Here is a 14,140-nt window from a genome sequence, read left to right on the forward strand (position 1 = left end):
TGCAGAGTCTTGTTTTCCCTTCCTGCGATCAGAACAAACTCAGCTTTGCACCCTCACAAAGTTGTTTTGATGCTATTTTCAGGGAGCAGCATTCAGTTATGAGGCCTACTGAGACCCTGTTGCCACTGTGGTCAAGACCAGGACTCAGAAAGCATACTCCTCCGAGGCCTTCAAGCCCCTCAGGAGTCCTTTAGACCCTGGCAGTGAGAGACATCAGTCTTGCATTGGGCCTGACAACCCCAAATTCAGAGTCTCTTTGTCCCCAGTAATAAGGAACCCCCTTCAGGAATCCTTTGATTATCTGACTATAGTTGTTTGTTTAATTTTTTTAGATTATTTATTTATTTGAGAGAGAGCAAGAGAGCACAAGCAGGGGGAGCTGCAGACGTGGAGCTCCATCCCAGGACCCCAGCATGATCCGTGCTGAACGCAAATGCCTAACCAACTAAGCCACCCAGGCACCCCTATCTGACATATTTGAAAATCTTTTCTCCTTGGTAGATATCTGCCTCATGATGAACAACACTACTACTTGTCTATTTCCATCGTGCTCATTTTGGGTTGTGCATCTATCTGTAAGAGCAAAGTTGACTGTGGTGATGACAGATATGGGTCCCTAACCTGGCCCAGGGACACATTTTATCTTGGGCCACTTATGTGACCTTTACTCAGACCTCTTTGAGGTTCAGCCAAGATCACTCTGAACATTCTATCTTCTAGGAAGTATACACTTCAATGGAGTTGCAGTTGGATAAGGTCTAGCTGTGAGGTTGGGAGTCCCTGAGCCCAGGGTGCAGGAGCAACTCCTGACCGACCATTCCCAGGCTCTCGTGGCTCTGTCTCAGTATAAACCTCAATCCATGCCTTCCTCAAGCCCGACTTTTGCTTCTTACCTGTATTTATGGTATACCCAAATTTGTGCACTTATCTTTCCACACAGCATCATCCCACCAAGGATAATTTAGAATTACAGTGGCCACCACGAGGAAGCTTTTTTTTTTTTTTTTTAATTTTTATTTATTTATGATAGTCACACAGAGAGAGAGAGAGGCAGAGACATAGGCAGAGGGAGAAGCAGGCTCCATGCACCGGGAGCCCGATGTGGGATTCGATCCCGGGTCTCCAGGATCGCGCCCTGGGCCAAAGGCAGGCGCTAACCTGCTGCGCCACCCAGGGATCCCGAAAGTTTTGATATGAACAAAGTTACTCACTTGAGAGGTGCCTTAGAAGGTAAAGGCAACACCACTCAGAGCATCCAATAGTCTTCATTATTTTTTATTAGCACGAGGAAGCATCCAAAAGAAACTGGATTTCAAAATTACTTCCTTAATGGATTGCTTGGCCAAAGAAAAAGAAAAATGCGAACAAGTTGAAACTATCTTTTAGATTCCCCCCAAAACCGCAACTCAAGCCTACTATCCTCTTTCCCCATGCTATGCTCCTCCATCTCCAGCTACCCCTCTATCCCTTCCTCTGACCCACTGCCCCCTCCTTCCTGGCCTGCCAGGTACCCCATAGCTCACTTACCTCTTTAAAGTAAACCCCCTGCAGATCAGAGAAAACCTCTGATGGTGGATTTGAATCTCTCATTTCATTTTTGGCTGAAAGCCATCAACAGAGACTCTGCAGGGCCTGGGCGACAGAGTGAAAATATTGCAGAAGAACTTAGAATCCTTTGAGGATCTTATAGCCCAGAGTAGCCACATATATTCCAATTCATCCTTTTGTGAGTAGGAACTTCAGATCCAAGTTCAATGAAAACTCAGAATAGGAAGACCCCCAGTGGTGACTTAAAAAGGCCTTCAATTGCACAGGAAATCGGAGGGGTTGAGAAAAGCATAGAGCTGGTCAGGGTCTTGTGGGGGCTATCCTCTCTCTTTCCTGTAAAAATAGATTGTGCTCTGGTTCAGTTCTTCAAGCCGGAAAGAGAGAAGTCTGATGGAGACTTCAGGGACTGGTTAACACCTTAGCGACAGCAAGCAGGAGTGGATCCTGAAGACCCTGGTTGGCTCTCTTATCTTTCTGTGAAAGGCCTTGAAACCGGAAAGAGAGGAGCAATGCAGTGATCAGATCAATCGATTTTTGGGCAAGCAAAAAAGTAGAATGGGAATAGCCCCAAGGCCAGACCTCCCAAACCCTGCTGAGTATCTTCTATCAACAACAAAGATACCAAGGAAGGTGCTCAGTTTCTCATTCAACTCTTAAACCCACAAGGAAACATTTCTCTAAAAATTAAAGGACAACCTTACAAATGTTTTACTGATATGGGCACAATAATATCAATCCTAAACCTTACCGCTACTACACAACCTTTTCCTTCGCAGTTTTTAAACTACTCCAGTCACACATTTATCCTTTCCATGCCTTCCCAAGGCCCCAGCCCATAACCATCAGCCTCAAACCTTTAACCAAGGAACACCACACTCATTAAATTAATAGCAAGGGATTTACTGTGTGAATGGAACTGCCACATTAAATGCTTTCCCTGATGGTCCCTTCCTTCCGGTCTGGTCCCAGAGGACTTTCCTATTTGTAATAAGATCCTGGCTCATTCTGATAATGATTTACCAGTACTTCTGTGTGTAAATCAAGCAGATTGAAGCTCTTTTATCAGCAAAAATTCTACTGGTATTCTCCTAGAGCTAAATCCATCAAGGTTCAATCTCTACCTAAACTTGCATAAAAGCCTCTAAAACAAGGCGATAAAGAAGGAATAAAATTGATAATTAAAAGCCTTCAAAAAGACAGAAGTCTCATACCTTGTCCCTGTCTTTGTAACTCTTATTCTCTCTGTTGAAAAACCCAGTGGTGGGATCCTTGGGTGGCGCGGCGGTTTAGCACCTGCCTTTGGCCCAGGGTGCGATCCTAGAGACCCAGGATCAAATCCCATGTTGGGCTCCTGGTGCATGGAGCCCGCTTCTCCCTCTGCCTATGTCTCTGCCTCTCTCTCTCTGTGTGACTATCATAAATAAGTAAAAATTAAAAAAAAAAAAAAACCCAGTGGATTCATTTAGGACCCCAGGGCCACAAATAAATTAGTCACTCGCTGCTTCCCTTTAGAATCAAACTCATATACTATTCTATCTTCAAGGCCTATAGAGATTATATGTTTTACAGTTGCAAATTTATGTTTATTTGAGAGAGGCAGAGATAGTAAGAGAAAGCAAGACAGGAGAGGGAGAAGGGGAGGAGGGGAGAGAAGAGGAAGAAGCAGGCTTCCTGCTCAGCAGGGAGCCTGATGATCCCAGGACCAGAATCATGACCTGAGTCCCTGAGCAGATGCTCAACCTATTGAGCCACCCAGGTAACCCCATTTTATTTTTTCTAAAGATCTTATTTTTAAGTAAGATCTATATTTAACATGGCGCTCGAACTCACAACCCCAAGATTAAGAGTTGCATGCTCCACTGACTAAGCCAGCCAGGTGCCCCTCTTTGGTGTCTGGTTAAATTAAAAGTTAATACTTGCAGGACTCCTGGGTGGTTTAGCGGTTGAGCGTCTGCCTTTGGCTCAGGGCGTGATCCCAGAGTCCCAGGAGCGAGTCCCACATCGGGCCTCCAGCATGGAGCCTGCTTCTCCCTCTACCTATGTCCCTGCCTCTCTCTCTCTGTCTCTCATGAATAAATAAAATCTTAAAAAAAAAAAAAAAGTTAATACTTGCTTGTCTTCTCCAGGGAAACTCAACAATAGTACCTGGACCATATGCCTCAGTTTACCAAGGTGCCCTCCTACATTTCACAAGTCCTCAGCCTTGTGAGCCTTACACTGCCCTGTAGTTCTACTTAGTCAATACGTGAACAATCTTTTGTTCTGTTCAAAGAGGAGGTGAGTTCCAAGGCTCAGTCATCTACTGCTCACTCTTTTAGCTCAGAGACGGCATTAAGGGTTCCACAGAAAAGCTGACAGTTTGTCAAAGGAAGTAACTACCCAAGACAAGACATCCTATGGAGGAAAATTCCTTACTCCAGACAACAAGCTGTGCAAAGGGTTTCTGGCCAATAACTAAGACAGTTATGAGGATCCTCGAGGGTCTCATTGGCCTCTACAAGGCAGTACATTCTCAACTTTTCTGAAATCTGCACGCCGTTAATTTGACCTACCCAAGCCCTTGCTAGCCAAACCTTTTCTCTAGGAACCCAAACATGAAAATACTTTTTCTGAGTTCAGATCAGCTCTTCGGTACCCTCCCATTCTGGGCCTAACCAAATATCATAAACCTTCAACCTCTAAGTACATGAGACATCTCTCCAAGTCCTTAACTTCCCAAGAACTGGGACAGACAGCTTACTATGGCTTCTCTTGTGATCCAGCAATAAAAGCCTCCCCATCTCGTCCAGGCAGAGCATCTCAACTAGTGCAGTCTTCTGTGAGCTTGGTTGGTCCTTCATTCGGTACCATCTTTGTTGCTTCCTAAAGGTACACCTTTCTTAGCAGGCCGGTTTACCTCCCGTGAACTCCAGTACTTTCTCTGAGATGCTAAGACTGCCAGGCAGTGCTCTCTCCCTCACTCTAGTAAGCAATCAACCCAGCTTCTCCTGATCTGCAAGTTAATTTTGATAGCATTTCCCAGCCAGCAAATGACAACCATCTTTATCAGATTTTGTCCTAAACCCCCATCTGAGAGATTTCGGGTTATTAAAAAATAAAAACCACCACACTTTCTACACACCTTTTATTTCAGCAAATGTCACTAATACAATCATGGTTGCTCTTTGCTCTCACTCCTACAGTCTCTTACTCCCCTGAAAAATGCTGGTCACTAGCAGGCTGGGGGCTTATCTCTGCTGGAAAAGAACTACCAAGGGGTCAGGAACGTGGCTGCCATGCATTATAAGTTCTAATCTCAATATTGTGTTCCTCTCTCCCGTGCTCCAGACCCACACAAATCCTGGTGCACGAATCACGAGCAGCTTTCTTCAGTTAGTTCCCGGGAGTCCTGCAACCTGGGGGCAGGGTTGGCAAAGGATTCCGGAGGGGGGCGGAAAAGGAGGAGGGGAGGTTCCCTAATTTCTATCTGGGTTGCCTTCCCCTTCCGCTCCTCAACTCTGCTGCCCCCTGCCTGCCTCAGGGCTGACTCTGGGGCAGGTCACAGGGTATTCTCAGGGCACCCTCACCCAAAGGACTTGCACAGCTCTCTCCAACTGCAAGCCGATTCTGGTGACCAGCAAGGGCAGCCAAAGGCTAACAAATGCCAGTCTATTAGAGGAGGTGACAGGAGCAGGCGCCCTGTTTGTGTAAATGGAGTAAACTGATTCTAAATTCCAACTGCCAGAGATGACCCTGCTTTCCATCCTATTTCCTGGTCCCTGGGAGTTCGGAACAGACCCCGGGTGCTCAGAGCAGCAGCTAAGGTCAGTAAGTGCTGCCCCAAGCAAGGAACGGAGGGTACATTTGGAACCCGGATTGGAGGGTATCCACCCTGGGCGCTGTGGGGATGGGGAGCAGGAAGGTTAGCCCCCAACAGGTAGATAACTCCTATGGGACTAAGCGCCAGGAGCCTGGGCTCTCTCTGCCTGACAAAAAACCTGGCCACAGTTACAGTCGTCCAGAAGCACGAAGCAGTGGAGTGTCCTGACACTCAAAGCGGTCAAGCTGCTCCCACAGTCACATGTCAGGCAGTGGCAAAGCCCTCAGCCTCCGGGAGGAAGGTGGACGCCTACGTCTTGGGAGTCTGGATACTATACGTCAAAGCCGGCCCTGACTTCTGTGTTCTGGAGTCTTCGATCTGCCCCGTGCAAGATGTCACTTACACACGGGGGTGGGGGTGGGGGGTGGGGGGTGTTCTGGGGTCGCTGTGGTTCCCGCCGCGAGGGCCTAACCAGTCCCTCCTGCTTGGGGACACCCTGTAATCCCTTGAACCTCTTGGTGCCCCACAGCGCCAGGCTAAGCCCTTCCGCGAGTCTTGGTCACCGTCTCCAGACGCCAGGAATTAGGGAGGAAGGACCAAGCTGGGACACAGCTTAACACCTTTAAAGAAGTCCCGGGTAACGGGCTTGGGCGCGGGGCGGGCCGGGCCGGCCAGGTCTTGCGGGGGAGTCGGGTTGGAAAGAGGAACCCCGCGGCTGCCGGAGAGAACGGGGCTGCGCGCAGGCGCCAGGGGTCGGGGCGCCGCCCCCCCTCGCCCCCCCCGCCCCCCCCCTCGCCCCCCGCCCCAGCCCCGGTCCCGGGCAGGGGGGCGCGCAGGGCCCGCGCGTGCCCGCCGGCCGGCTCCGGGGAGGCCGGGGTCGCGGCAGGCCTCTCCCCGGATTTGTGACGTGTCGGGGGCAGCACACAAAGCCGGGGCGTCGGGGCCAGGGACGCCCACCCGCAGGCCGAGAGCCCCGATGGGATGGGGAGGGGGCGGGCAGCGAGGCGCCCCGGGGCGCCGCGGCCCCGCGCGGCATTAGAGTGAGCGCCGAGTCGGCGGGGGCGGCGGGGGGCGGCGGGGGCGGGCGGGGGGCGGCGGGGGGCCCGGGGGGGCCGGGGGGGCCCCGCGCGGCCGGCGGGGGGGGCCGCGAGCGCTCGTCGCGCGCCTGGCTGCTGTGGCCGCGCTGGCCGCCCGGGCGCCCCGCTCGCCGAGGCCGCGCCACGCCCCCGCGGAGGTGGAGCGGCGGCCCGGGGCGGGGGCGGGGGCGGGGGCGGGGGCGGGCCGGCGGCTGGCGGCGCCCGGGCCCGGGGCGGGGGCTGTGGCAGCAGCTGCAGCGGCGGCGGCGGCGGCAGCGCCAGGAGCTGCTGCTGCAGAGGCGGAGGCTGCTCCTGGACGCGCCCGGGCCGCGCAGCCGGAGCCCCAGCCCCGAGGCGCCGGGCGGTGCTCTGGGTGCTGCCGCCGCCGCCGCCGCCGCCGCCCGCCCGCCGCCCGGGCCCCCCCCGCCGCCGCCCGCGCCCCCGCCGCCGCCCCCCCCGGCCGCGTGTGTGCCGCAGCCCGGACGCCGCCCCCGGCCGGGTCTCCACTTCTCGGCCGCGCCGCCCATGACAGCGCCCGCGCGAAGATGGCTGCGAAGGGCGCGCACGGCTCCCACCTGAAGATGGAGAGCGAGCTGGAGCGCTGCCGCGCCGAGGGCCACTGGGACCGCATGCCCGAGCTGGTCCGGCAGCTGCAGGCGCTGCTCGGGCCCGGCGGCGGAGGCGGCCGGCGACCCAGCCCCGGCGCCGCGGTCCCCGCTCCGGACGCCGGTGAGTAGGGCAGGGGCCGGCCCCGCGCGCCCCGCGCACCCCGCGCACCCCGCGCGCCGCCGCCTCCGGGAAGCGGGCCCCGACTGCCCCCCGGCCGCCGCGGCCGCCTTCGGGATTACGCCTGCTGCGGCGCTGCTCCTGGCGGCCACCGGGTGGTTACTCGGAGGGCACTTACGCCCCGGGAGAAAGACCCCACGAGGCTTGAGCGGGCCGGGGTGGCGGGGGGGGGGGGGCAGAGAGAAAGGGCCCTGGCTCTCTGCCCTGTGGGATCATGTGGGCGGGTCCGTCCCCCGGGAACTGGCGGTATCGGCACGGATGGCTCGGGCCAAGGGCTGCTGGACCCTTGCACGCCCCCTCCACCCCGCGCCCCGTCCGGGTCCCGCCAGGTGCAGGCCGTCCAGTGGACAGCGGTGCCCCATCCGCAGCAGACAGGGGTGGGGGGTGGCCAGAGCGCCGGGGCGGGCCGGAGAAGAGGGAAAGAGGCCTCGTAAGCCTCAGTTTCCTCATCTGTGGTCGGACTCGGGACCCATCCAGCCCCGGCACTGGGCGGCGTTGGCAGGAGGGCTGGTTTGGCTGGGCTGGGCTCTTAGGCTGGGGCGGGAAAGCACCCTGATGTGGCAGCCGGGGCAACACCCCGCCCCAGCTCGGCCTGGGGAGCCCTCCCGGAGCCCTCTCTGTGCACCACCAGTTTAGAGCCTTGTGGAAGGAGGCGGGGAGTCAACGAATGCAGATTTTAAAGACTGTGCAGCCTGTGCAACAATAATGGTAGTGACCATAGCTAACACTTATCCAGCCTTCACCATGTGGGGGGCACCGTCCTACCAAGCCCTTGAGCCAACTCATTAATTCCTCGCAACAACCCCTTAAAGTAGAGACACTTTTGTTTGCCCCATTTGCAGATATGGAAACAGAGGCCCTGAGAAGTTAACTAACTTGATCATCAGGTCAGTAGTGGTAGAGGCAGGATTTGAGCCCAGGCGTCTGAGTATATCCTTTTAACCACTTGCACTGTTACCTCTTAATGACGTGTAGCACAAAATCCCAGCCTGAGGAGTTGCCAGAAGGGATGGGGAGGTAGAGCAGTGACCAGAGGGCAGTCGTGGGGTAGATGGCGGAGGTCAGAGGAGAAGGGGTTTTGGGGAAGCAGCAGAATGTGTGCTGGCGTCAGGCTGGTATTGGGAAGGGCAGAGGGTGTTTGCCCAATGAGGAGGAAGGAGAGAAGGACACTGAGCGGGCTAGGTGACAGGGACAGAAGGACGATTGAGTTGAGACTTTGAGGTGGGTCTGTGTATGGCAGTGTGGAGGAGTGACCAGAGCTAAAGGCAGAAGCTGGTGAGCCCTCCTCTTCCAGGGCAGGATAGAGAAATTGCAGGTGCCCTCTGTCCCCCCCTGTGGGGCAATGTAGTGATTGTAGTGGGGTGGGGCTTCCGAGGGTGGATATGGAAAGGACCCACACAGAGAGCACTGGGCCCTGGGTAAGTTATGGGAATCTGAGTAATGTTGGTCCCACAGCGAAATGTGCTGAGCCAAAACAGGAACCTGCCCCCCTCGAGTTCAAATGGGTCTGTATTTTCCAAACTGCTTTTTAGAGGTCTCAAGGAGGTTACATAGTTAATTGGTATCCCAAGAAGAAAGAGCTTAGGGAGCCCAAAAACTAAAGAAACTGGACCTAATGGATTCAGTATTGTTAAACAGACTTTTTCTAACTGCAGGACTTTTCAGAGCCTTTATTTTTATTTGTTTATTTTTTAAGATTGTATTTATCTATTAGAGAGAGAGAGAGAGCATGAGCAGAAGAAGGGGCAGAGGGAGAGAGAAAAGCAGACTCCTGGAGTGGGGAGCCCCATGCAGGGCTGGATCCCAGGTCCCTGGGGATCACAACCCAAGGTGAAGGCAGACGCTTAACCAACTGAGCCACCCAGCCACCCCTTCAGAGCCTTTAATATGTTCACCTGCTGTGATGTACAAGCCAAGGTTGGAGTATAAATAGCATATTTCTCAAACCTGCCTTGACCATATTCTAGGAAGCATTATTGGGAAACACTGGTATGGTGTGGTTTATAAATGGTATGGTATGATTATAAAGTGCTTTCCCTATTTTTTTTTTTTTTTTAATTCTTATAAACAACCTGGTGGGGAGAGCAGGAGCTATTGTCTCCATTCTAGACACAGGGACACCAAGGCCCAGAGAGGTCACATAATGCGTATGTGACAGAGCCTGTATGCGAGCCTCAGTTCCAGGCACCGAATCCACTCTGAGTGAAGGTGGGGTCAGGGCACAAGGAGCCTGGCTTGGCTTCACTGTGGGGACCGCCTGGCACAAGGGGGACCAGTGGGGTCTCTCCTGCCAACTTTTGGGTTTGGTTCTGGGAGTGATTTTTCTCCCACTGCTAAATCTGGATACACTGTCCCAACACACACGCAGGCGCACATGCGGACTCACACGAGGAAGGAAAACAAAGGACTCCCAAACCTATGCATAGAGTATTTTTTGGATGGTCTGTTATTTTGATTCTCTCTCCAAGGTTCCTTGATCACTTGAGGCCCTGTTATTTTGGAGCAGTATAGCGCTGAGCCCTTTCAACCCAGGAGGGAGATTCTTACTGTACCATTTGGCCTATTAGAGTCTTACAGTCAGTGACCAGCAGCTTCGACAGTTCTCTCCTTCAACCGAGGGGAAAGGGATCATATTGAGAGGGTAGCCAAGCCCCAGGTGAACCCCATTTTAGAAACTAAGGCCCGGGGATCCCTGGGTGGCTCAGCAGTTTGGCGCCTGCCTTTGGCCCAGAGCGTGATCCTGGAGTCCCGGGATTGAGTCCCACATCGGGTTCCTTGCATGGAGCCTGCTTTTCCCTCTGCCTGTGTCTCTCTCTGTCTCTGTCTCTGTCTCTCTATCTCTCTCTATCTATCTCTCTTTCTCTCTGTGTGTTCTCTCATGAATAAATGAATAAAATCTTAAAAAAAGAAAAGAAAAGAAACCGAGGCCCTGAGTCCTGCTGTATCTAGAGTTTCCTACAGAAACTAAAAACCACTCCCAGGCCATCTATTTCAGTCAGGGGTCAGGAGAGGAGGACTCCTAAGATGGGGAGGGGAGTCCTCCTTGGGGTCTGGTGAGAATAAAGGGTTAAGGAGGTGCTCAGGCACTGAGGCCCCTACCCCCTCTTATCTGGGGAGGCTGCTCCCCACCACCTGCCCAGGGGGAAGATGGTTGCCACTATTTGTACGTTTTCTTTCAAACTCACATCCGGTTTAGATTTGGTCAGGATGGAGAAGGGGAATCCCAGAGTGTGGCTCGCTGTGATGGAGCTTGTTCATATAAAAACAAAGAACCCATCCAAGTGATTAAAGAAAAAAGAAATGAAATTATGAAAAATTTCCAAAACCTCAAAAGCAGAATGAATCCCATGTATCCATTAACCAGCGTTAGTGATTATGAACTTATGAATTACCTTGTTTGAGCTACACCCCAACCTATTTTTTTCCCACACTGAGTACCGTAGTAGGTACTTATTAAAAAGAACTCTTTTTCTTGCAGTTGCAAAGAGATTTATTTACAGTGGTGTGTAAGCACATACATAATGAAGTGGTGACCACTGGGAGCCAGTGTGGAATCCTTAAAAAAAAATTAAGATCAGAGTTCTGTTATACCAAAGGAGTTCTAAAGAGGAATTAGGATTTCAATAAGTCTCTTAGAATGTCATGGGCAAGATGACTTGGTGTGAGATAGGATGACAGTTTAGATGGTGGGTTGAAATTTCTTTTTCTTTCTTTCTTTCTTTCTTTCTTTCTTTCTTTCTTTCTTTCTTTCTTTTTTTTTTTTTTGCAGTTTTCTGTTTTCATGTAATCAGTTGTATAATCCTTTATTTTTGGCTAAATAAGAGCTCTTTTGAAAAAAGCAAAACCACCATACCATTATCACACACATACACACACACACACACACCCCAAATCTAATGATTTAATTTTACAGGTCATTTGCTACAATCAGGATCCAAGTAAGGCTACACATTACATTTGCTTAATAGTTTAGGTGTCTCTTTTCTCCCCCAATATTTTTTCCTCCAGTATTTTTTTTAAGATTTTATTTATTCATGAGAGACACACAGAGAGAATGACAGAGAGAGAGAGACAAAGAGAGGGAGAGACAGAAGCAGGCTCCGCGCAGGGAGCCCGACATGGGACTCAATCCCAGGTCTCCAGGATCCAGCCCTGGACTGAAGGTGGCACTAAACTGCTGAGCCACCTGGGCTGCCCAGTATTTTTTTTTTAAGACCTTATTTATTTATTCATGAAAGACACACAGAGGGAGAGACATAGGCAGAGGAAGAAGCTCTGTGGGGAGCCCGATAGGGGACTTGATCCCAGGACCCCAGGATCACGCCCTGAGCTGAAGGCAGATGCTCAACCACTGAGCTACCCAGGTGCTCCTCCCCCAGTATTTTTTTTTTATGAAAATTTCAACATTCAGCAAAATTAAGCTCTACTTACTTTATCACATGTCTGTGCCTCTATCCATCCATCTAGAGACTGTTAATCTGTAGTCATCCCCATCTTTTTTTTCTTTCTCAACTATATGATCCCCCGCCCCGCCCCCCCCCAACTGGAGTTTGTTCTGAGCATGTCTTCAGTTGGAGTTAGGGAGGGTGTGTTTGAGGCAGGTGGCCCCCTACTAGTTTTGGCCTCTTCCTCCTCTCACTGTGGTTAGAAGTTCCCAGCCCTCTGAGGCCCTGTGTGGTAAGGTAAGCAGCTGCAGAGACCACTATGTCCCCATTTGACTTCTTGGGGGAAGAGTGCACCTGGCTGGACCCAGGTTTCTGACTGTGGATTGGCAGGCTGTGGAGAGGGGGCACCGCCCTGCCAATGTGGTTCCTGGGGGGAAGGGGCAGGTATCTTTGAAGTGGGTCCCTGTGACCTGGCACCTTGAGAGAGGCCTGGAGAGGGCTGGGAGCACAGGGGAAGTTAGCTGCCAGAGGCATGGGGAGTCTGAGGGGCCATTAAGTGGGGGCCTCCTCTGGGCCTCTGCCCAGGGTGGAGGGCTGGAGGCTGGGCTGGGCTCCCAGAATCCATACCCAGGTTCCCAGAATCGATTTCACTGTCAGGAAGGTGTTTCTAATGCCTCCGGGAGGGGAGAAGCTGGAACACTTGACCCAAACCTCCACAGGGTGGAGGTTTCCGACAAGATGATAAAAAGCCATGCTTTACCTTCAGAGAAGGAAGAATGGGAAAGCCTCGAATCCACCTGGATTCTTATTAAACAACTGGAAATCTAGAACTTTGAATCTAAAATATTCTTTAGTCCTATGCAGAGATTGGCCAGTTGGGAATGGTGGGATGGACAGAAGAAGGGGAAGGAAGGCAGAGTGGAGAGGGAAGAGATGTTGGACCAGGAAGAAAAAGTCAGTTCAATTCCCCACACCTACCGAACACAGACCCTGCCTAGGGGGAATGAAAGGTGGGGGCGAAAAGGCTGGAGAAGAACCTGAAGCATTAGTTTACAGAACAGCCTGACACTCAAGGGTATGTGACAGTAGGAACAAGTCTTATCCCTGCCCTTGAAATTGGAACTCCTGTTTGGAAATCCTGTTACTTGGAATTACTATTACCTTTGAACGTACTGTTAACAGCCTTGTAGACTTCTTTATTTCTAAGCTGCCAGAAGCTCTGCTCTGCATGGGACACAGGGACAGACTGTCCTGTGGCTGTGTGGCAGAATGTGATATTATGTTGTTGATGTTGTGGGCTGGGACCATAGCATATCTTTATTAGTGTCTATAAAATGGGAGTAATATCTACCTTTTAGGCCATGCAGATTAAAGGATACTGTGTAATAAAGCCCTTGGCACTTCGTAGGATCAACAAAAATTGGCCTTCCTTTTGTAGTAAAAGATACTCATGGTTCAGAGCAGTGCTGCTCAAGTGATCTGTGGTGGATTCTTTTGATGTTTCGGAGGGTTTTTTTTAGTTCCCAATTTGTCGTGCTCTGATATTTTCATAAGATACACAAACCACTGCCCCCCATTTTTTTTTTTTTTAATCATTCAATTCAACCTATTCAAATTTATTTTGCCAGGTTATCATCAATGTTTCTAAATGTGTACTCTAAGCTGAACTCATCTCCGTGGGATTGGGTGACAGACACAGACCCACCCTGGTCCACTGACCATCCTCTGAGCAGCACAAGTTCAGAGGACACTCCCATTGTTTTGAAGAGAGGCGTGTGCCTGGGCAGTGTTTCCAGGTTCAGGGTTGCTGAGAAGGAAGCTGGCTTCTCTGGGCATGAAAGGAACAATAAAGACAGCAGATGGGTAGTGGAGCCGGAGCCTAGTGGGGAGCTGCTGGTGCACCCCCACCCGGAGCCAGTCCAGGAGGGACTAGGGAGGGAGGGACCCTGTTCCCTCAGAAAGAGCAGGTTCTGAACTCTGCCTCTGGGTGAACAGGTGCAAAACAGGTTGGAGAGAGGGAGAGCCATGTGCCCAGTGGCCCATAGCTCAAGAATGCTGCTTAGGCACCCACCTCTAAGCAGCCCACCTTTCCTCCTAGCTGGCACCTGGAAATGGAGATTGCCTTTTGTTCTTGAGTTGACGTAGATTTTTTTCTAAGATTTTACTCATTCATTCATGAGAGACATGGATATAGAGGCAGAGCCCATAGCCAGAGGGAGAAGTAGGGCCTCTGTGGGGAGCCTAATGTGGGACTCGATCCCAGGACCCCAGGATCACGGCCCAAGCCAAGGGCAGACACACAGCCACTGAGCCACCCAGGCGCCCCAGATTTTTTTTTTTTTACTAGATAATATATTCACGTGGTCAACCTTCCAAAGGGACCAAGAGATAAAGAGTGAAAAGCCTCCCTCCGTCTCTGCCACTTTCCCTGTAAGCCAGAAAGGCCATCAGATATGTATGAATGCTGTCACGTGTTTATCTATAAACACACGTCTGAGTCCACTGTATACACTCTGCTTTCTTACTGGTGTATCTTGGAGTTCATT

At 51.7% G+C, this 14,140-nt stretch overlaps 1 protein-coding gene and 1 long non-coding RNA gene across 7 annotated transcripts in view; one reads left to right on the forward strand and one right to left on the reverse strand.

Moving 5' to 3' along the window:
- The window catches only part of TTC7A (tetratricopeptide repeat domain 7A), a 144,891-nt gene that overhangs the window by 21,749 nt on the left and 109,002 nt on the right, over nucleotides 1-14,140 (forward strand). Inside the window, exon 1 of one of the 6 annotated variants that reach the window (XM_038551219.1) lies at nucleotides 6,954-7,152. The exons of 4 other annotated variants lie outside the window; for them this stretch is intronic. In XM_038551219.1, the coding sequence (XP_038407147.1) occupies nucleotides 6,969-7,152 (184 nt within the window). In that variant the 5' untranslated portion in view covers nucleotides 6,954-6,968. Of the gene's footprint in view, nucleotides 1-6,953; nucleotides 7,153-14,140 lie in introns of those variants that run through there. One more of the 6 variants, XM_038551221.1, reaches the window with a different exon arrangement.
- Nucleotides 1,060-6,103, reverse strand: LOC102154744. Its single transcript, XR_005365895.1, has 4 exons — nucleotides 5,968-6,103; nucleotides 5,115-5,226; nucleotides 1,528-2,033; nucleotides 1,060-1,337 (listed from the first exon to the last, which is right to left on the reverse strand). It is a non-coding gene; the product is annotated as an uncharacterized LOC102154744 (long non-coding RNA).

Source organism: Canis lupus, chromosome 10 (assembly GCF_011100685.1).
Source record: "Canis lupus familiaris isolate Mischka breed German Shepherd chromosome 10, alternate assembly UU_Cfam_GSD_1.0, whole genome shotgun sequence".
In the NCBI taxonomy this organism is placed as follows: Eukaryota; Metazoa; Chordata; class Mammalia; order Carnivora; family Canidae; genus Canis; species Canis lupus.